A 24531-nucleotide genomic window follows, 5' to 3' on the forward strand; every position below is an offset into this window, starting at 1 on the left:
CTTGAAAGGAAACTTGTGGTGGGCCAGGCATAGTAACTTGGCGAGTCGACTGCTTTATCTGTCACGAGGTACTATCCTCGGCTGTTGTTCTATGAGGGGTCTTCAAAAGGTTCATGGAAAATGCATGTTATGAAAAAAATGATGCATGGATTTCAAACCGTTATTATTATTTTAGAGAGAGACTTTTGCTATAGGGCATGTGCACTCACCAGAGAGACAGAGAGAGAGACAATAAGTGAGAAATCACCCCCCCAGGGGGATGACCACACTGCAATCCACTCTCCTCCATTTTTCTCTTGAGATTTTGTACATACATGCACTCATGCCCAGTGTGTTTTAAGCTGCTGGGTCTGGGACTCATACCATGGTCAACTATGTGAGAGTCCAGTGATATAACCATTACGCCTTCTGCTGGTCCCTGGATTTCAAATTTTTTGCACCAAAATACACTTGTACTTTAATTCCATTTTTTCTCCACAAACTCTTTGAAATCCCACTGCACTGGTGAGTACAAGTTAGTTCTCTACAGAAGCTTCAGTTTTCTTATTATAGCTGTGCTGTTGCTTATACAATCATTTCTCAAAGGCATTTCTAAGATTTTCAGTCAGCAGCATGAGGTGACCAGTCTCTCTGTTCTATGTTTTTAGATATGCAGTTGGCTTCTGTGGAAAGGACCAGAACGGCACTCCAGGAATTTAGGAGGAATCCTTTAGATTCTCTTGATGAGTGATTTAGAATTAGAATCCAGACTTTTCTGTCAAGGTCAACTGTATTTGAAAACGTTTGCGCTATTGTTTTTCATTGTTTCCTTGATATGTTATGATATTTTGACCAGATTCATATCTTTAAAAAAAGCATATTATAAGATAATTTAAGATTTATGGCTAGAGGAAATCCTTCACATTTCCTAGAAACAAAAACAAATCAGTTATGATTCCAAATTATGTATGGGAAGAGGCTTCTCACAACTTTACCCAGAGTACTTGACTTTAAATCCTTGTAAAACAGAAGTCTGTGCGTGTAAACACTGTTATGGGCTTGTGTATTTCTCTGAGCATTTTAAATTACAGGGGAAAAAATGGCTCGTATTCCTATCCCTTTTACCCTCCTACTTGATCGCTAATATCCAAACCCAAAGTTAGTCCTGGTAATGCAATCTCATTCTTTTTTATTTTTTAAAAGAACTATTTTATTTAACTTTATTTATTTATTTTAATTTCACCAGGGAAGGAGGGAGAGAGAGAGCGAGAGAGAGAGAGAGAGAAAGCAAACCACCAGGTCCAGACTAGAACCACAGTCGGTCATATGGGAGTCCAGCGTCCCTAACCACCATGTTACCTGCCAACTCCAATCTCATTCTTGAGCTACTGATTTCATTTCTAATCAGATCTATCCTTTCAAGTATTATAGGTAAAAGGAAAAAAAAGACATTTTGATATTATGAACAAAACCATCTAATTTGGACTCTGAAGACTTGGGATCAAATCCTGACTATACCATTTACTAACTTTAGTAAGCTGCTTAATCTTACTGAGCCTGTTTCCTGATCTCTGAAATGGGATTAACACTACCTGCTTTATTGGGTTGTTTTGAGAACTGAATTCAAGAGAGCTCTTCCCACGTTAATAACTCAAGGTCCCAGCTCTGAGAACAACTGTACACCACAACCCTTAGCTGCTCTGGTGTCCACACGTGTTTTTATTCTGTCAAATTCTCAAGAAGAGTGCTTAGGTTCCACAAGGCATCTGGGCAAATAGGCAACACATTCTTGGCAAAACAGTCACATTAGCGGGACCAGCAGTTGGCATAATGGTTATGTCGCTGGACTCCCATGTAGGCGACCTTGGTTCGAGTCCCAGATCTGGTGGCTTAAACTCACCAGGCACGTGTGTGTGCATGTCCAAGATCCTGAAAGGAGGATGGAGAAGGGATTGCAGCCTGGCCATCCCCCTTGGGGAGTGATTTCTCGCTTTCTGTCTCTTTCTCTCTGACTTTCTGGCGCACACACCCTATAGGAAAAAACCCTCTAAAAACAAACAAACAAACAAACCCAGTCACATTAGGAACTTTGCAGTCATTGTTTCCAGTGGTTAAAGTCAGGGGGCAGTGATATGTGCTGTTTGTTTTTGCGTTAGGACATGTGCACTTGCCCAAGAGAGAGATATATAGAGACAGAGACAATGAGAGGGAAAGTGAGAAGTCACCCCTCATGGGGATGGCCATGCTGCAATCCCTTCCCTTCTGTGGATCTTGGGCAACTACCACGCACACGTTCCCAGAGTGATTTTCAAGTCACCCAGTCTGGGACTTGAACTGCGGTCAGCCATAAGGAAGTCCAGCGATATAACCACTACGTCCTTTGCTGGTCTGGATATGGGCGGTCTGTATAGCGTGCAGTCTGTCACCCACCACTGTATGTCATGTTTCCTGGGACACGTAGGAGTCCGCGGATGACGTGGACTTTGCGAAGGCTTGTGAGGCCTGCAGGCTGCTACTTACTTCTGCACTCGTTAGGAGCCCCCGTTCTGCCATCCGCTGCCTCCCAGGGCCGGTCGTTGTACAGTGGCGCGCAGTGCTGGCAGTGGCTGCCCGCCGTGTTGTGCTTACACATGCACTTCCCGTGGACCTACAACACGAAGCAGGAGCTGTGAGCACACAGGACCTAGCAAAGACCGTCTTCCCCTGTCATCTCCTTGTTGGTTGTAGCCGTCACACACTCCTTGGCTGTTCTGAAGCTAGCAATCAAGATAACGGACCCTTCTAGTTTGTTTTGCGATCAAGTCAAATGATTGGGAAGGCTCCATCGCGCGGTGGTTAAGGGAGCTAGATCCCCCATGAGTGACTGCGGTTAGAATCCCAGTCTGGCAGCTTGAAAAACATGCTGGACGTGTGTGCATGCATGTTCCAAAGGAAAAAGGAGTGGTGTGACCACACCCTGCTCTCTCTCTCTCTCTGGTGAGCACATGAGCCCTCTGGCAAGTACAAAATAATTGATTCTGTTCATTAAAAAAATTAAGTGATGGGGCCAGCAGGGGGCATGGTGGTTAAGGGTGCTGGACTCCCACATAGCCAACCATGTTTTGAGTCCCAGACCTGGTGGCTTGCTTTCTCACTTTCTCTCTCTCTCTCTCTGCCCCTCTCTGGTCCAATTAAAATAAATACATAAATAATTAAATTTAAAAAAAAAATAAGTGATATATCTTCTTGGAGGCAGGATTTATAATTCTAATGAGCAATTCTGAGGTACTGGTTAAGCATTTAAGTACTGTTTTTGGTTTTTATTTAGAATTATTTAAATGTATTTATTATTATTTTAAAATTGTTGCTATAGGGCATGTATACTTATGAGACACACACACACAGAGGGGGAAAGGGAGAGGGAGAAGGAGAGGGAGAGGGAGAGAGAGAGAGAGAAAGAGAGAGAGAGAGAAAGCTGCTAGGTCCGTGACTAGAACCATGGGTCATGTGGGAGTCCAGTGCCTTAGCTACCATGCCACCTGCTGGCCCCTTAAATACATTTTTAAAAATAAATTTTTGCTATAGTGTGCATGTACTTGCCAGAGAGATAGAGAGACAGAAAGCAAGATATCACCCCCTGGGGGGATGGCCACGCCGAAATCCATTTTCCTCTGTTCTCTTCTCAGGATCTTGAGCATGCACGCACACGTGCCCAGCGTGAGTTTACGCCACCGGGCCCTGGACTTGATCAGCGGTTGACAACGTGGGAGTTAAATGAAGCCATCTACTTTTTGCCATTTACTGGTTCCTTAAGTACATCTTGGCCATCAAAAAAAATGTTCAAATCTGTAATCCCATCACAAAGTGACACTAATATCAACATTTAGAGCATATGCTTCCAGTACTTTAAGACAGAATTCTATTTGGGCCAGGCCCATAGCCTCCTAGTGGTTAAGGGAGCCAGATCCCACTTGCAAGTGTGGTTCCACTCCCGGGCTTGGCAGCGTGAAAACATGCTGAGTACGTGTGTGTGCATACCCCAGATCCCAAGAGAACAGAGAAATGGAGAAAGGACTGTGGCGTGACTAGGCCGCATTGAGGGATGCTTTCTCTTTTTCTCTGTTTCTCTCTGGAGAACACACAGGTCCTTTGGCAATGAAAAAAACCATTATCTTTTAAAAGGTTTATTTTCACATAACAATTTATTGGGGAGAGCTTACTGTTTTATGAAACATCGTTGAGTAACACACATTTTAATAGCTCCCTTGTATAATCTATTTGGTCAGTGACATGTTACATTGTTGTTTAGGCTTTTAAGTACTTCTGCATATTAAAATCAATGCGATAGTGAATATCCTTGGAGCTAAGTATTTGTGTTTGTCTTCATTTTCTTTGTGTTCTCTAGAGGTAAAATCAAAGGACCAAAAGACATAAATTATTAAGGCTTTGAGTGTATTTTGTCATAATGACTGGGCATTTTCTTTTTCTTTTTTTTGGAGAGGTTTTTGCTATAGGGCACATGTGCTCGCCAGACATACAGAGAGAGATAAGAAAGACAGAAAGCGAGAAATCACCCCCCAGGGGGGATGGTCACATTGCAATCCCTTCTTCTCCATTCTCCTCTCGGGATCTTGGGCACGCATGCACATGTGCCCAGCGTGAGTTTTAAGCCACCGGGTCCGGGATGTGAACCTCGGTCGACTACATGGGAGTCCAGCGACATAGCCATTATGCTAACTGCTGGTCCCATTGACTGGACATTTTCTTCTGCTCCTATAGTCCAGAGTCATAGAGGATTTATTAAAATAGTATTTCTCACAGACAGGAATGCTTCAGTAGAATTCTCAGGGATCTGAGAATTTTTGTATTTTTGTATTATCATAGCTACTTCCAAAAGCTAGTATTTTGGGTTATCTGAACTATCTCCTAATAACTAAGACTTGCCATGAATTCCAGTATTAAGAGGCATTTATTGATGTTAATGACTGCACAAATGAAAAGTTTGCAAAGTAATAAATGTCACTCTGGGAGTTGTTTTTCTCCCCTTGAGAAACAATGTTAAATGTAAGTCAACATAAAGGTAGCAAATTATTTTAATCAGCCAACAAATATTTAATGAAACTTACAAGGGAGAGTTATCATACTAGGCTATTATTACACGAATAATTTCTGTCTTTAAGAAAGGCAGCCTAGGGGCCAGAGGTGGTGTGGTGGTTACAACGCTGGACTCTCACATCTCCATATATCCATGGTTCAAGCCCTGGACCCAGCAGCCTAAAAACTATGCTATGTATGCGCTCAAAAATCCCTCAAGGAGAATGGAAGAAAAGGGACTGAGGGCCATCCCCAAGGGGCTATTTCTCACTTTCCACTCTCTCTCTGTCTGGTGAGCGCACACATGCTATGGAAAAACCTAAACAAACAAACAAAACAAATAAGAAAGACACTTTGTGGTTGGAGGAAAAAGACTTACATAGAAAAGCCCAAAACAAAACAGATAAACCTGACAATAATAAATTTCTAAGAAGCAAAATGAGGTTAGAATTCAAAACAAGCAGAAATTGGACTGCAGGTGGCATGGGGGTGAAGGTTGGACTCCCACATGGATAACCTATTTTTGAGTCCCAGATTTGGTATCTTGGTTTCTCACTTTCCCTTTCTCTCTCTGGTCAAATTAAAAAATAATAATAAACAAAATAAATAGCTCTTTTCTGGGGAAGAATTATTTAATTAAATTAAATTAATTAAGTAATCTATTTTAATTGGCCAGAGACACCAGGTCCAGGATTTGAACTGCAATCAGCCATGTGGGATTTCAGCACCTTAACCACCACACCCCCTGCCAGTCTCAATAAGTAATTCTTTCAAAAAAAAAAAATGTAGAAATCACCATAGGTATGTGGCAGTTGTAGAAGGTCTTATGGGTCGATTAGGATTTGAACTAGCTGTTGACAGATGACAGTATTTCTAACAGGCAGAAGGAAAGGCACTTTCCAGGAAGAGGAAATAAAGTAAACTAAGGTATAAGTTTATTTCCATGCATCTAAATGCCCAGAATTCTGACAGGAGAATGGAGGAGAAGGGATTGCAGTGTGGCCGTCCTTCCCTTCTCTCTGTTGCTTTCTGGCAAGCTCATGCGCCCTACGGCAAAAACCTAAAATAAATAAATAAAAATGTCATGTACTTAGACTGTCCAAAGCAAAATGACTCCCTAGAGTAAAGTTCCACAAATCTGGAAATAGTCGCAGTAATATGTGGATGTACTACTGCCTGACCTAAGATAACACTTGTGTGAGTTGTGTCATCCCATCCGGATTCCTCTTTCTTCATACTTTCCCAGAGTCCCACCTCTGGTTCTGGTGGAGGCACTCTGGAAGTGGCATGCACATCATCCAGGTGTGCAACTGACAACTGTGGGCCCTGTGCTGGCGTAATGTTCAAGTGCAGGAATGACACAGAAGGCGCAGAAGACTGCAAGCTACCTGTGAATGAACCACATGGTACCTAAGAGTTAAAACCTGGGACATTTCATAAATAACACTTGTGGTAGCCATGTTAAATTTCCTTTCAATGGGTGTAAGTTTCTCACGCTTGATGAATATTACAACACTCTTTTTTTTCCTTTTTTTTCTTACTGCTAGAGGGGACATGAGCTCACTAGAGAGAGACAGAGAGAGAAGAAGAAAATATCCCTCGCATGAGACATGGTCATACCACAATCCCTTCTTCCTCATTTCCCCATCCTGCCTAGATTTGGGGCAGGCATGGATATACACCTGGCACATTTTTCATGCTACTGAGGCCAGGATTCGAACCATGGTCAGCCATGGCATCCTTAACCACTAAACTACAGGGCTGACCTATCAGTCCTTTTAATTCTCAGGAACTGATGAGGATTTAGCTTGTTTTAACAAGTGGTGGACTGGCTCCTTAGAGTAAGATGATGTTACAAAAAGTTTTGTTAATTTCATGTATAGAAACTCAACTAATAGAGATTCAATTTATTTGTTTTGGTCATAGAATGCCCAAGTATGAGTTGAGTTATAATAATCCATCTTCTTAGTCTTCTCTTTTTGACTATTTCTGATATGAACTGTCTATATATTGAAGTCTATGAAGTCTAAAGGAGTTCTAAGTGCTCACTACACAGCTGTAAAGCTAAATTTGCACGTGAATTTGGAGAGCTGCAGGAATTTAATTTCTACTGCTTTGTAAAAGACAGGTCTTTCCATCCTAGTTCTAAGTATGTGGTTTTTCCTATGCATCTCGGAATGAGATAGAGCTATTCAGTCCTGTTTTTATAAAATATTTTTTATTTAGCATATCCTGTCATCATTGAAAAAAACCCACTCTTATCCAATAGCATTCACATGATAAGTTTCTTGAAAGGCTCTCAGTAAAAGCTGATCATTCTTTGTCTTCTCGTATTTGATGATGATTTCAAAAAAACTGAAGTCTGGGAAAAAAATAACCATGTGGGGCGCGCACGTGGTGTGGTGTTTAAGGCACTGGACGCCCTCGTGGCTGGCCAAGGTTCTCCTACCTGCTCCAGACTTGGTGGCTTGCTTTCTCACTTTCCCTTTCTCTCTATATGGTCAAATTAAAAAAAAAATAATGATAATAAATAAAATAAAATAAATAATTCTTTACAAAAATTACTGTATAGGCTGAAAAGTGTTCAGTAAAGTGAAAGCCTGCTGACATAGCCAGCGAAAGTAGCGTAATGGAGATTGGTGCCCAAATCCCACAGTATGTCAAAAACGAAAAACAGGCAAACATGTATGTGCATGTGTGTGTGTGTGTATAAAACATGTAAATAATTTGGTAGAATTCGAGTCAGAATTCCTAGAAGAAACCATCCCAACTCTGTCATTACTGTTAAGGAGACTACATGGAGTACTGTCTGAGGAGAGTATTAGCGAAAACATCAAGGAGGACAAAGTAAATATAGTAGAGACCGAGATTAGTCATTGTTATCTATATAAAACTTCTAGATACAATCTCAGGCTGTGTCTTGAAGGGAACAAGATTTTCCTTAGAGAGCAAAGAAAAGAAGATAAGAATGCCAAAAGACTATTCAAGGAAGAGTCAATAAATAAACCAGAGGTGTGTGCTGGAGAGGTAGGCTCCATCCAGACCAAGAGACACACTACACATTAGCTAGAGAAGGTTGCAATTTATCCTGCAAGCAATGCAGATCCATGGAAGATTATGGAGTCATGAAATTATTGGAAGACATATTAAATAATTTCTTCTCTTTTTTTAAAAAAAATATTATGGATAGGGCCATCAGATGGCATGGTGATTAAGGGTCTGGACTCCCACATAGCTGACCGCAGTTTGAGTCCTGGACCTGGTGGCTTGAATATTCAAGGGTGAGTTCTCACTGGCCCTTTCATTGTCTCTCTCTGTCTCTCTGGCAAGCATGCACATCCTATGGCAAAACCCTGAAAAAACAAAAACAAAAACAAAAACAAAGGACAATTTATATTTTAGCACATGTGCAAAACGTAATATAATGTTCAATGTTAAGAAAGGTGAGTATATGTATATTCTTGATTTGATTATTATATATTGGATACCTTAAAAAAACCATACTGTCACCCATAAAGACATACACTGATTAAGTGTAAACCAAAAATCATCATTAAAAAAATTCTTTATCCTTCCCTTCATCTTGCTTGTTACATTCTTTCTTTCTCTCTTTCTTTTCTTTTTTTAAGAGAGAGGGCTTTTGTTGTTGTTGTTGTTTGTTTTTATTTTTGCTATAAGGCACATGTGTTCACCAGAGAGACTGAGAGGGACAGATAAACAGAAAGGATCTCCTGGGGGGGATGGCCACACCGCAATCCTTTCTCCTCTGTTCTCCTCTTGGAATTTTGGGGATGCATACACATGTGCTGAGCATGTTTCAAAGCACTGGGTTCAGGACTTGAACTATGTTCGGCCACGTGGGAGTCCACCACTTACGTGTTACGCCATCTGCAGGGCTCTCTTTCACTATTTCTTTTCCATGTTCCTCTCCCCTGCTAGCTTATACCTTCTAATAGCAATGGGTACCCACATGGTATAATAGAATTTTTAAAAGTTGTTCATTCTTACATACTGCCTTTTTGCATCCTTTCTACTTTTTAGCAACCATTTATTGAGTTCTTTAGAGAGGGAACTGCTATAAAGTATTGTTAGTTTTCTTTAGAGGAAAGCACACTCATTAAGAGTTAGCATCCTAGGTTAGAATTGTTTATCAGGTTTGGTCTTTGAATGCCAAAGGTCTATATGTTCTTTCATCGAACTCATAGATTCGTCCTGGTCCATAAATTGCAGGCCTCAGGAGGATACAGACCTTCAGTGTAACCTCATCAAACATTCACATGTATCACAAGGTGATGTTGGACAGGTCAGTTCCCTCCAGGGTAAGGATTTCAGAGCATTCCCTGGTTCCCACATGCCAAGGATTAGGATAAACCTCCCAGGGTCTGAAAGATGCTAGTCCAGCAAATTTTTCTGTGCACAGAAAAATTCAAGGGGCTGTCATTTTGAAAATGACCAAAAAAATAACTGTAAATCATTACCTAGACAATTTGAAACAAGAAATCCTTCCTCAGCGATACAACTGTTGCTGTTCAAGCTTGAAAGATCACCCACTATTTGATGCTCGTGAAAAATGTGCAAGGAAAACTAGGTCTTCATTGAAAAAAAGGGAAACTTCAGTAATAAGTTAAACATAGCTTTTGTTTGGTATGCAAACATGAACTAGATAAAGAGCAGGAGAGTAGAATTCTGTGCTTTAGAGTTAGTCAAGAAGAGTGGTCTCTGGCTGTCAAATTAGACAATGAGAAATTCACCTTAACAATAAAAACGACAACTCCTAATTATCCAAGAGATACAAAGAATTTTGTATGTCATGATTTGGGGTTTCCAAAAACTGTTGTGTGAGGACAAATTTTCTGTTGATGTCTAAAGTTTTCGTACTTAGATCTAATTAAGTTGATTTGCTACTGATATTAACCTACTTGCCATCACTTTTAGCATATTCATCTTACAGGAAGGGACTCATACATACTTTGAACCAGTTAGTTCAAACAATTATTGGAATAGTAGGGTTACTAAGAGTCATGTAGGGCAAAACAGTGGCACAGACTTAAAACACGATTCTCTATGAGCCGGATCCATACGGGAAGGTTCTGGGTTTGTGTCCAGAGGCTTCTCTGAGCATGGTGAGTGCTCATGTTCATGACCTGAAGCTGGCTGAGGCAGGGGTGGGTGTAGATTGTGGTGTCAAGACCCTATTGGGAGTGCTGTCTGTCTTTCTGTCTTTCTCACTCATGGGAGAAATAAACCCTGGTGACAAATACTATATGTTAAAGTCATATCCATAAGGAAGAGATGAAACTATCATTTCTTCACATTTGCGAATATAGATATAAGAATTTAGGTGGGGTATAAAATGAGGAAAGTATTATTAAGCAGATTCATCATTGGATAAATAGGTCTTTCCAAGAAAAGTTGCTTTTTTCTGGAGTAGGGGGAGGTTTCTGCTATCGGGCACATGCGCTCTCCAGAAAGAGAGAGACAGAGAGAGAGAGAGAGAGAGACAGAAAGCGAGAAATCACCCCCCAGGGGGATGGCCACACCGCAATCCCTTCTCCTTCATTCTCCTCTTGGGATCTTGGGCATGCACGCACACGTGCCCAGCATGGGTTTAAGCCACTGGGTCCAGAACTTGAACCGCGGTCGTTAACATGGGAGTCCAGTGACATAGCCATTTTGCCAACTGCTGGTCCCGAAAAGTTGCTTTTTATAATGGTTGCTCCTAGGACCAAAAGATGGCATAGTGGTTATGTCACTGGTATTCCACATGGCCCACTGCGGTTCAAGTCTCAGACCTGGCAGCTTGAAACTCATGAGTTTTCAGTTTTCAGGGTCCAGAACTCGACGACGGTCGGCCATGTGAGTACAGTGCTTTAACCACCATGCCATCTGCTGGCTCTGGTAGAGAGCTTTTGTAGTCAGCCATCATGTGGTTGAGGAAACTGGCCACGGCAAGAGGTTGTAGAATCAGTATTGCCAGGGTCAAGCATGTGAGATGAACACTTACCACAATGTTGCAGGATATTTAAACATTAGATGGAAGATTGGCTCGGACAACTAGGGTCCTTTGAGTCTTAAGGTTCTGTGATCTCAAGGCCTCTTTCTCTGTACTGTGAATACCTTCTGGTTGTAGGCAACTACCTTAATACTTTCTGAGCTACCAGGGAAGACTTCAATGACATATCGCTGGGTCCTGTTGCCACCTTGACACAGAATGTTTCCAAAATCATCTGACAAACAAGAGAAAGCTAGGAGACATTTATTCTCTCCTGCAGACCCTACCTGATGTGGTACAAATGGAAAAAACAAAGAAAAAATGATTGTCTCCAAAGACGAACCTTCATTGGTCTCTACTGGCTCTACTTAAACAAAAATAAATTCTGTTCTTTCTTATTTCTGTCCTGTTTTCTTTCTGCTCTCCTGCGTGTTTCTCATTGCTTTTGAATAAAGTGGTTTTAGACTAAATATTATTCTAGTTCCTTCTCCCAAATAGATGTGCTTCATCATCTGGTGAGGTTCACTAGAGACATGCACCATCCTGGAATTACAAAAGCAGAAAATCAATCTGGCCAATGCTTTGGAGGATTTGTATTAACTCAGTTTTTCTAGGAATGCCTGATAAAATTTGCCTAGAAGGTTGCAACTGTTCTTCACTCTCTTATTGTTCATGTCCTACAAAAAATGGTAATGAAATTTAAAGAAAAGAAAGTCTTACTTGTTTTACAGCTAAGTATTTAGTAATTCTTGAATTTCATCAATTATATGACTTCCTTTGGCTACGATGCCATTATCAATGAGATCATGTGATTTTCTTTTCATCCATCATGGTGCAACTCTGAACTCCACTCGAAAATGGATATTCTTTTATATTGCCATTAGAACTTTAAAAACGTTTGTGAAAAGAGGGTACCAACTACTTATTCTATAAACAACAATAACAAAAAATGTCCACTTAAAGGCAGCTGCAGCAATTCATGGACCTTTATTTAGCCATGACGAATGATTTAGAAAGTGGAATAATGCTATGTAGCAATTAAGACTACATGACAACCAAACCTGACTAACTTCTAAAGAGACAGTATGTCCCTTTTGGAGATAAGAATTAACTTCTAAAAGGATGAACTTCTTATGTATGAGAAGAGATGAATGCTAATAATGGACTAGCCTGTTCGAACCTGTTCCTCGTAAGCTGGACAAAAACACACACGATGTTGGCATAACGCAACTTTTAAATGAAAAGCGCTGTGATAAGAACACGCCTTTTCCTTAATACATAAAATATGCCCATTTCCCACTGAAGGTTTGGATGTTTTAATTTAACCAAAAAAATAGGAGCTCAGTGTGAATATGAAGTATAACGACAGTTTGCTGAAAAAAGAGGCTTGAAACCTACTGTCAGATGGGGCAAACGGCTGGAAGTTGAACATTTCCAGCACTTGCCTAATACTATGCATAGCAAGAATCCAAGCAAAAATGAAAAGCTCTATAATTTATTCTTTGGTCTATATTTGAACATTAGTAAAAAGAACTTTTATAAAAAAAAACATGAGCAATAAAAATAAAAATAGGTATAGAGCAAAACCAATTATGGCTAAATAAAAAGAAAACTACCTAACACTTGAGAGGTCATGCCTCCCAGCTAGCCTGCGGCCTGAAAACCTTCCTGTAGAGATTCATTCCTTTAGCTGTAGAATGTGTTTTAGGTTCAAAAGCTCCTTATAAAACATGCTTACCCTTGGGAGGGGCACATTCTTAAATGATTAGGGAAAAAACGTTATCAGCAGGGACTTTGACCGTCTGTTTTCAGTCCTAGATCTGGACTCAGAGTTCCTTAAGGAGAAAAGAACCTCCTGGAGGAGGGAGAGGGAATGTCTGTCTTAAGGGAGAGGGAATGTCTTAACGGAGAGGGAAGGAGATAAAGACAAGCTACTCATTTAACTGATATGCCAAGACCTGCTCTGACAGCCCTGGAATAAAGCAGGAGTGAAGCCAATGCAGATTTTACGAGTCACGTTTATTTGTTTCTACTGGATTGTAAATTCTCACAGGGAGGAAACAGTGGCTTGAACTTCTTTGAATCCCCAGTAATTAGCATATAATAGGTTTTCAATAAAGATATGTTTTTTGGGAACCAGCAGATGGCATAATGGGTACCTATGGACTCCCACATAGTCAACTGCAGTTAAAGTCCCAGACCTGGCAGCTTAAAACTCACGCTGGGTGTGTGTGCGTACATGCCCCAGATCCCAATAGGAGAACAGAGGAGAAGGGATTGTGGAGTGGCCATCCCTCCAGAGGGTGAGTTCTCGCTTTCTATCTCGCTAGTGAGCACACACACCCTATAGTAAAAATCTCTCTCTTAACAAAATGTATGCTTATTGGGGGGCTGGCAGGTGGTTAGGGCGCTGGACTTCCACATGGTCAACTGCAATTCTAGTCCTGGACCTGATGGCTTGAGAATTATGCTGGGCAGTGTGCATGTGTGCCAAAATCCCAGGAGGAGAATGGAGGAGAAGGTATTACAGTGTGGCCACTGCCCCTGGGGGATGATTTCTCACTTTCCCTCTCACTGTTTCTGTTTCTCTCTGGCAAGCACACACACACTATGGCAAAAACCTAAAATAATAATAATAAAAAACCTAAACAAGCCAAACAGAAAGTTAAGACACAAAAACACACATTAGTTAAGCCTACAGAGGGTCAGGATCATCAATATTACTGTCTTCCACTTCCACATCTCATCCCACTGGAAGGATCACAATGAACAAAACACCACAAAGCCAAATCAGGGGCAAGAGAAATGATGCCACCAGAGGATTCGGTAAACATGAGACGTAAGAGGCTCCACCAGGGTAATGCAGATATTGCTTTATGGTACACTTATTTTTTTTTCCTTTTTCTGGTAAGTAGAAGGTGTATACTCTAAAATAAGGATGAAAGTATAAAGTAAATACATTAACTATGAACAGAGTAATTTATTGTCATTATCAAGTATTATGTACTGTACATAATTGTATGTGTGCATCCTTTTATTTTTTTAAGGTTTTTGCATAGGACATGTGTACTCGCAGGAGAGAGTCAGAGACAGTGATGGGGGCAGTGGTCACGCTGCAATCCTTTCTCCTTCATTCTCTTTCTGGGATTTTGGGCTGGCATGCACACACATCCTACTTGGCACACATGCACACTGTCCAGCATAATTCTCAAGCCATCAGGTCCAGGACTAGAATTGCAGTTGACTTTCAAGCTCCTGGGTCTGGGACTTGAACCTTAGTCACCCATGTGGGAGTTCAGCACCTTAACGACCATACCACCTGCTGGCCCTCATGCACATACTTGTGTAAGACTGGCTGCTCAGTAGGTTTGTTTGCACCAGCATACCACAGACGGGTGAGTAATGCATTGTACCACGACATTACCATGGCTCTGACATCACCAGGAAATGGGGTATTTTTGTTTCCATTATAGTCTTAAGGGATCAGTCAGATACAATTTATGAACTGAAATGTCTTTATGCAGCACATGACTGTATTTGTAAACATATTTCAGGATTCTTTATTTGCCTATGTGTGGTTCTTTGAATTTTCCTTGGAACTGGTTACAGTGTCTTACAAGCGCCTCATTAAATGAGTTAAATACATCTTCGATATATGTACATTTTATATCTGTGTGAGAGTAAAGATTTTCCCTGTTTTTAAAAATAGTTATTTTATTTTATTTTATTTTATTTTATTCATCATCATTATTATTGTTTTAATTTGACCAGAGAGAGTGAGAGAGACAGGGAAAGTGAGAAAGTAAGCTGCCAGATCCAGACGCGAACGGTGGTCAGCCATCTGGGAGACCAGTGCCTTAACCACCATGTCACCTGCCGGTCCCATGGTTTTTCCCTTTTAATAATTTATTCTTGGGATCAACAGTCAGCGTAATGGCTATGTTGCTGGACTCTCATGTAGTTGACCATGGTTCGAGTCCCAGATCTGGTGGCGTAAACTCATGCCGGGCGTGTGTGTGTGTGTGTGCCCAAGATCCTGAGAGAATAGAGGAGAAGGGATTGCGGCGTGGCCATCCCCCCTGGGGGGTGATTTCTCTCTTTCTGTCTCTCTGTCTCTCTCTTTCTGGTGAGTGCACACACCCTATAGCAAAAACCTCTCCAAAAAGAAAAAAAAATTATTCTTGGCCCAGCCGCTAGTGTACTCAGTAGTATACCGGACTGAGGAGCTGGAAACCACATACTGACCACAGTTCTTGTCCCCAGCCTGGTTAGCCTGGTACGTGCATGTGCGCTCCTTGCAGGCTGGAGGAATGCAGGTGAGGGTCATGGTGTGAATGAGCCTTGTGGAGGGTGCTTCTCTCTGCCTCTCATTCTCTCTTAAATAAATTTTTAAAATTGAAAAGAAAAAAGTTATCCTTTAACACTGCCATTTCTTATCTTCCATGGGTTATCTAAAGACTTTCCTATTTGTCAAGAAGAGTTGAGAATTTATTTCTAAAAATAGAATTTCAACATATTTTATTTATATCACTGAGTCTTGAATGTCTTACATTTTCACAAAATTAATTCTACTAGTCTCCTCTTTTTGGTGTCCTCAGGCATTTTGTCTTTCTTCTAGGGACTGTAATAAGTATTTCTGCCATAAAAATGCAAATAACATTAAACTAAAAACTGTAATGCCCAGGAAATTTATGAAGATTACGTTTAGATAAGATCATACTATTAACAACTTACGAGATTTTTTTTTCTACCATTATTTCATTGCAGACAATTGCCTCTTATTTGTTTCTTATTTAAATAAAAAAAAATATGTCTGGGCTTTTAAAAATACTTTCTGTCCAAAAGATATATATTTTTTAAAGAAATATTTTATTTAACTTTATTTATTATATATTCATTTGTTTATTTCAACTTGACCAGAGAGGGACAGAGTGAGAGAGAGAGAGAGAAAGTGAGAACACAAGCCGCCAGCTCCAGGACTCGAACCATGATTGCCCAGCACCTTTAACCACCACGCCACCTGCTGGTCCCCCAAAAGATATATTTATTTGACTAGATGCTATCCATGAATTGAGCTAGTGATATGAATGATTTGATTTCAGACTTATTTATAGGAAATGACAATAAAGTAAAGCACTCTCATTTTAAGACATTTATTCCGGTATATCTAAAACTTCTTTGCTTTAGAACATCATTGACTCTGTTTCTGTTCTATATCCGCCAATATCTTTAGCTGTAAATATGGAGCAAAAAAAGACTGACAAATAGCCGTAGCTTTCTGCTGCGGTCCTCGTGCATACACAGACACTAAGTGTCCTGTAATACTACGTAAGAAACTGCCTCAGTAACAGCTAAGTAAATTGCATTTCTTCGAAGGCACATTTCTACCTGGTCATATGTTTAGTTACTGAGAAAGTGGCTACACAGCCATTCCACCCACTCCGTCTCTGCTCTTCACTTCATCTCTGTGAAGTCTTGTTTTCACAATTTTACTTTGTACTTGTCTTTTTATATTTAAACTTCTCCAAGCTCAACAAAGCAAATCAATGGCCGAACAGGGCACGAAACTCCCAAGAGACTCTTAAAATAAATAATTAGAAGCCCCATCTTAGTCCAGTGATGTCATCTAGGGGATTTTTTTCCCCTTCCCACGCACACCTAAAATAACTTCTTATAACATACTTGCTATGAAGGAATAAGGAATTATATCCATTTGAATTTCTTAGTACTGATTTAATTTTAATAATTTCAGAAAGAAATAGCAAAAGTGGTATTATTACCATAGATAACTTCTAATATGCAGTTCAAACTCTGACCATAACTATTAAGCAAGAACCCAGGAAACAGAAAGAAAACAAAAACAAGTAGAACTCATTTAGTAAGCAACTTATCTGTCAAGCAGCATTTGACATGAGTATAAAGGGAAGTTTTGTAGGGTTTTGTTGAAAATCTTTTAGGATTTAGATGAGTATTTATAATTAGTTGGGGGCCAGGTAGATTCTCTTAGAAATACTGTGAGGATTATTAAGTACTTCTCACCCCACTGACATTCATTTGTTCAATGTGGTCACATAATGATTTTAAAGGAAAATTCCTCGTCATGGACTACTTTGCATTCTCTTACAAAGCTTTTTTTTCCAATTCATTCTAGTTCACATTTCCCACTGTTTTCCTTCTTTCTTGACAGCTCTGTTTGAGTGTCACTCTGTATTCTATACAGTGCAGAGGGTGTTACAAAAGTTGACTTGTTTAAGATAAATGAGCCCCTGGTGCAATACAAGGAGCCAGTTGCTAGGGCATGTTTTCTTCCTCCCCAGTCTTTTGTTGTTGAATTCATTCATTCAGATGCTTCTTTTCATATCTGAAAATTGCTTCTTTTTCGGTGAATCTTGTAAAACAGTTTTCATTATTGAGTATGCTCATATGAAAGCTTGAGTTGGAAATATTGGATTTATTAACACGCTACGCTTGTTTGGCAACTTGATTAGAACACAGAGCCGTTAAGAAATCTGTGATCGGAGCCAGCAGGTGGCGTGGTGGTTAAGGGCACTGGACTCTCACATGGCCAACCGTGGTTCAAGTCCCCGACTTGGGAGATTGCTTTCTCACTCTCTCTCTCTCGCGCTCTCACTCTGTCCCTGGTCAAATGAAATAAATAAATAAAGCTAAATAAAATAATTCTTAAAAATAAAAAGAACCAACAACTGTAGTCATTTAAGGAACTGGTTTTCTTCAGCAGCCACCTGTCCAAAGTTACTGCTTTATTTTTATTTATTTATCTTTTTAGGTTTGACCATAGAGAGTGTGTACTCACAGGAGAGAGACGGAGTGAGAAAGTGAGAAACCACTCCCCTGGGAGAAAGGGCCACCTTCAATCCTTTCTTGACTCCATTCTCCTCTCAGGAGTTTGGGCATGCATGCACACATGCCCTGTGATTTCTGTTCAAACCACAGTTGACTATGTGGGAGTCTAGCTCCTTAACCACCTTACTATCTGCTGGTCCCCAAAGTTACTGCTTTTTAAAACAACCTGCTCAAAGCATGGGACTTAAAAAGCAATATATTCATTCTGTAAAATTCCTGTATAATTCCCCATGTACTTTTTCTTTTTATTGAGATAACATTCACATAACATAAAATTTATTTTAACCATTTTGGTGGACAATTCAGTGTGTATTCAAAATGTTAGGGGCAATTATTCCAGAGCATATTCATTGCCCCCCAAAGAAACATTATGTCCATCAAGCAGTCACTTCCTATTTCCTGAATCCTAGCTCCTGGCACCACCTACTTATTTTTTTAATGAAATTTTCTATTCTGGACATTTCATATATAATAGAGACAATACAGTATGCAAGCTTTCGTGTCTGGCTTCCTTCACTTGGCATAATGTTTTCAAGGCTCATCTGTGCTTTAGCATGTATTAGTCCTTCATTCCTTTGTATGGGTGGATAATGCGCCATCATATGAAGGTATCACATTTTATTTATTCATCCAATTGATGGAGATTTGGATTGTTTCCACTTTTTGGCTACTATGAATAGTGCTGCTATGAACACCGACGTACAAAGTTTCATGTTTTCAGTTCACTGGAGTATTCACTGAGTAGTAGAATTTCTGGGTTATATGATAATTTTCTATTACACTTTTTGAGAATTGCCAGACTGTTTCTGACAGCAGTGACACCATTTTACATTCCCACCAGCAGTGTACAAAGGTTCCAACTTATCCACATCCTTGTCAACACTTGTTATTGTCTGTTTTTCTTTCTTTCTTTTTTTTTTTTTTTTTGTTGTTGTTATAACCAACTCAGGGAATGTGAAGTAGTATCTCACTGTGATTTTGGTTTTCATTTCTCTACAGTCTAATGATGCTGAGAATCTTTTCATGAGCTTATTGACATTTGCATATCTTTTTTTGAGAAACGTCTTCTCAATCTTTTGCCCATTTTAAAATATTTGTTTCTTTTTTGTTTTAATAATTGGGTAAGTTCTTTATACATTTTGAATATTAGAACCTTATTATATAATTTGGAAGTAGTTTCTTCCATTCTATGGATTGTCTTTTCACTTTCTGGATAGTGTCCTTTGTTGTATGAACGTCTTTATTTTAAATGTAATCCAGTTTTCTTAGTTTTCCTTTCATTGCTTGAGCTATGGGCTTTATGTCTAAGAAACCACTGCCTACTTCAAGGTCATGGAGATTTATACCTATGTTGCTTCCTAGGAGTTTTATCCTCTTAGAGCTCCATTGTGTCTTTGATCTATTTTGAGTTATTTCTGTATATAGCTTGAGGTAGGCATCCAAATCTGTTCTTCTGCACATGACTCTTGGGTTGACTCAGCACCGTTTTGAGAAAAAGTATTTTTCTACATTGTACAGTCTTGATGCCCTTGTAGAAATCAATGGTTTATTTTTAGAGATTCTATGCCATTGATTTATATGACTATACGTATACCAGTATCACACTATTTGATTACTATAGCTCCATAAATAAATTTTGAAATTGGGAAGTGTGGATCCTCCAAAATTCTTGTTCTACAAGATCATTATGGTTATTTGAGATTCCCTTATTTTTCCATATGACTTCTGGGTTCCATTGGTCCATTTCTGCCAAAAAGACAGCTTGGATTTTGATAGTGATCTCATTGAATTTGTAGTCAATTTGGCAATTATTGCTGTTTAAACAATATTAAGCCTTCTAATGCATGAATGAAGGATGTCTTTTTTCTTTTTATTTAGGTCTTTTTTTAATTTTTTTTTTGAGAGGTTTTCGCTATAGGGCGCGTACGCTCGCCAGACAGACAGAGACATAGAGACAGAAAGCGAGAAATCACCCCCCACCCCCATTGGTCACGCCGCAATCCCTTCTCCTCCATTCTCCTCTCGGGATCTTGGGCACGCACGCACACGCGCCCGGCGTGAGTTTTAAGCCACTGGGTCCAGGACGCGAACCGCAGTCGACTATGTGGGAGTCCAGCAACATAGCCATTACGCTAACTGCTGGTTCCCTTATTTAGGTCTTTTAAATTTTCTTTTAACAATGTTTCAGAGTTTTCAGTGTATAGGTTTTATAACTTAAATTTATTCCTATGTATTTTATTCCTTTTTTATGCTATTGCAAATAAAACTGCTTTCTCTTTTTTAATTTTTTAATTAATTAATTTACATTCATTCACTAAGCACCGTCACAGCATACAAAATGCGATTTTCCATCCAGAATATACTGCATAGTGGCTTAATCATACATGTTATTTTCTGAAAAAATAAGACTCTGTTAAAGGTGAGATAATCATTCGGATATTCATATTTGTATGATTACATTTATTTACAAAACATATTTATGAGAACTTATTGTCCTTTAGACTATATTGAAATATATAATTAGTCTTAATGTTATTGCTTTCATGATACCATAAAAATAGTAACAATGAAAACAATAAGAATCTGGGACCAGCAGGTGGCATGGTGGGTAAGGCATGATGGGTAAGGCACATGACCCACCACTGTTCGACTCCCAGATCTGCTGTCTTGAAAATCACACTGGGCACACGTGCATGCATATTCAAAATTCCAGGAGGATGATGGAAGAGAAAAAATTTCAGCATGGCCTCCTTGGAGGGTGATTTCTCACTTTCCATCTCACCATCTCTCTCTGTCTCTCTCCTCTCTGGCAAGCACATGAGACCTATGGTAAAAATCTTAAAAAGAAAAAAAAAGAGAAAAAAGAAAACAAGAAGCACTTTTATCTACATGAAACTCTACAAAGGCATTCCAAGATTCTTGTCTTAGCATTATATGGGCAAATGTGGCATAAAGAGAATAAAATTTAAAACTAAATACATGGACTTCTTGATCTCATCTCTTAATAATCTTGGACAAATTCCTTAATAAATGAGTCATAACTTTCTATCCATAATGTTAGGATAAAAATACTGCTCCCATGTATTTGTTTGGGAATAAAAAGAGAAAGTATGTTTAAATATGTGACATAATCCAGAATGATCATTATTATTATTACTATTGAAATTATTATTTGAAATGAATCCCTTGTATTTTAAATGCCATTGATTAATTTATTTATACATTCTCTCAGAATTTTTTGAACCTATGTTAGACATTATGATTGTATCAGTATTTGCCATTAAAGGGGCAGATAGTTTAGCCACATTGGGAAAGTTGAATGCATAAGCAAATAATCAAAATACAGTGAGAGAAAGGTTTTAATACAGAGAAGCACAGGAGACTCTGGGAGGCCTGAGAAATGAATGGACTTTGTCAAAGGTCACTAAAAACCTAATTATTTGATGTAATAATTATGGCTGCAATTTCTTGCTTTACCTGTGAGTGAAATCAGGTGGCAAAGTTTGCAGCACAAATATCTTCATCTCTCCTACTCCTGTGTAATCCCACTTAAACTCTCTTTATTACATATGGGGGTTGCATTAAATGAGAATTAAAAAGTGAGTGTACTGCAACTATGACGTGATTAGTTTTGGTCTCTGCTCAGCATATGAAAATACTATGATCCTAGATTCTTTCTAGCTTTACTGCCTACTGGGGTGCTCTCTGGAAAACAATGGAACCTCTGCCCTTCAGGGATTCTGAGAGCTGACAGAGCCAGCTGAATTACATGCCTGGTAGGAGTGCCCTTGGAGATGCAAAAATAGAAAGGAAAAGACACTTGATCAGTGTTTACTGTTATGAATTTCATAACTGTTTCTATTACGTATAAAATATTTAATGGGGAAATTGTAATAATTTTTTTCCATTTATAGCATGCAAGTTGTCTTAAAGCTAAAAAAAGTATGAGTATATATGTGTGTGTGTATGCATACAACATATACAATATGTACATTTTTATAAATGTGTATAATATATAAATACATGTGCATACGAGTACATGTATAAATGTATATACACCATGCATACGATGTATTCTATAAAATGTATATAATATACACATGCACATATTATGGATGTGTATATTTATTTATTTATTTATTTATTTTAGACAGGGTCTCACCCTGTCACTGTCTTCCTGCTTTAGGCTCCTGAGAAGCTGGTGCTACAGGCTTACTTCACCATTCCTCACTTTTAGGGTAGACAGGGAGCTGAACTCAGGCCTCCCTTATGGCCTCAGCCTGCCCATTAGCACTATCTACCAGAGCATGTTGTTACTGTAGCTGGGCCTGCTTCTGTTTTGTGAAACCATAATCTTTCTCTTTCTGTCTGCAAAGCTAGAGAGAAAAATTGAAAATACATCAGAATTCTACATTCCTAAAAAAAAATCTTTCTAGTTAACAAATAGTACAGGCTTTCTACATCTCTACACATGTACTATTTTACCCCATTAAAATTTTTACATTGTTGGGGCCAGCAAATGACATAATGGTTACATTGCTGAACTCTCATGTAGCCACAGTTTGAGTCCTAGAACTGGAGGCTTCAAACTCACTTCAGACACGTGTGAGAGTGTGTGTGTGTGTGTGCCCAAGATCCCGAGAGGAGAATTGAGGAGAAGGGATTGCAGCGTGGTCATTCTCCCTGGGGTGTGTGTGGGGGAAGTGGTGATTTCTCGCTGTTTGTGTCTTTCTCTCTCTGTCTCTCTGGCAAGTGGACACATCCTATGGCAAAAATCTCTCTTCAAAAAAAATTTTACATTGCTAAGATACAATGCAGCTATAGTCCCAATTATATTATTAAGGTTCTGAATGCCAAATTAACAATCTTCTTTTCCTTACTATTTGAAATAACTGTGAATTTTCCCTATGTTCTGGAATTATTATAAAGTAAGTGTGTGTAGGTGTGTGTGCATGTATTTTAATCTATGTGTCTTACTCATGTAAGAGGAAACAAAGACTTCAATTGCAGCTTAACTTCTACTGTATGGAGTTGTGTTAGGGAAAACCAATGTGCATTTTCAGAGCTTACAAAACTGGCAAGACACAAATGAAATACCACGGAGATATGGGATGTGACCCGGAAGTCACATCTGTAACTTCAGCTTTTCTCTTTCCATGTAGCTTCCTCCTACTTCCCTCACCTCCATTATAATAGAAGTGACTCTAGGCTCCCAATTATCAGCAAGATGAGCCCCAAAATGCAGTACTGAAAAGGAAATATTCCTGAGAAAATCTGCAAAGTGAGATATTCCTGGAATATCTAGTGTGGCAGGGGAACTTCAGAGCAAGAAAACACCGAAGTTAATCTGGTCCTTCCCAACTTTATAGAACTTATTAAGGAGGTGCATTTTTGTGCCTTTGCAATGTCTCAACCTAAATACATTTGAGCTAAATATACATGTGATTTACTTTTTGCAAGGCCGATGCATGAAACGTTGGATAAAAGTTATATTTTGGAGAATCAATCTTGCTTTCCCATTGGCTTATATTTTACTTTTAAAGGTGTTGGCTCTGACACCAACATTTTCACTTTCAGGTATTTTGATCCATTCACCTTTCTGTCAAATAGATAAAGGCCTATACACGAATATTTAAATGCTCTAGACGAACCCTTGAAAGGAACCCCACAAGGAATCTTTTCATGCGTGCAAAGTTCTGCCTTTGGTTCTGAAGTCTTCTGGTTTCCTTATCTTCACATTAAAAGAGTAATTTTGTGCAATGTTTGATATTTTTTAAAAATGTGTGTCTTTCTGTCTAGAGAGAAAACACTAATGATTTTCAGCCATGAGATTGAATTTCCGGTAACATGAATATTTTGCTAGCTTTTCTATTTGAAGACATGAGGTAGTAAATGAAGACTAAGCAACATTTTGTATACCCTCAACAATCTGTGGTTACTGACTGCAAAGAGACTACCAGTAGAGCTTCACACCACTAACGCAGGAACATTGAGGGAAGGAGGCTGAGACCTTGAGGGGCTGAGAATAGTCTTACGCTAACTGCATCACATGGGTAGGCTCTGTATTTTGTTAATAATAGAAGTACATCATGCCCCTGTTGGTGACAGGATTGCTTATTCCTCCAGAGCCTAATGTGACAAATGAAATGGTTGGGGTTCTTGCTGCTTGTTAGCAGAAGCAAAAAGGATTTAGGGCTAGAGAGAAAGGATGGTAGATACTTTCTAGTGAAACCAAAGCTACTCATACCTTGCAAAAGACAGTCACTTCTAAATTATTTACTTTATAGATTATCTAAAATTACTGGTCTTTTCATGAGTTGTTGAATGGAAGCAAAGAATCAATGGTAATTTCTGGTTCCATACAAAAATACAGATGATTTGGATAAATTACCTATCCCTGTAAGAAGAGTCTTTTTTTTTTTTTAATTAGATTTTTGCCATAGGGCACATGTGTTTGCTGGAGAGAGACAGAGAGAAAGTGAGAAATCACCCCTGTGGGGGATGACCATGCCAAAATCCCTTCTCCATTCTCCTCTCTGGATTTTGGGCACAAACATACATATTATGCCCAGCAGCATTCTCATCTCACCAGGTCTGGGAGCCACAGAGTCAGCTATGTGGGA

The 24531-nt window shown here is 39.2% G+C and overlaps 1 protein-coding gene across 4 annotated transcripts in view; it reads right to left on the minus strand.

The window, feature by feature from the left end:
* Positions 1-24531, minus strand: part of NTN4 (netrin 4) — a 136777-nt gene that overhangs the window by 41785 nt on the left and 70461 nt on the right. For all 4 annotated transcript variants that reach the window (XM_027774354.1, XM_006154874.3, XM_027774352.1 and 1 more), the window contains one exon: positions 2500-2626. In XM_027774354.1, the coding sequence (XP_027630155.1) occupies positions 2500-2626 (127 nt within the window). The remainder of the gene's footprint in view (positions 1-2499; positions 2627-24531) is intronic.

This window comes from Tupaia chinensis, unplaced genomic scaffold (genome assembly GCF_000334495.1).
Source record: "Tupaia chinensis unplaced genomic scaffold, TupChi_1.0 Scaffold000423_1, whole genome shotgun sequence".
Lineage (NCBI taxonomy): Eukaryota > Metazoa > Chordata > Mammalia > Scandentia > Tupaiidae > Tupaia > Tupaia belangeri.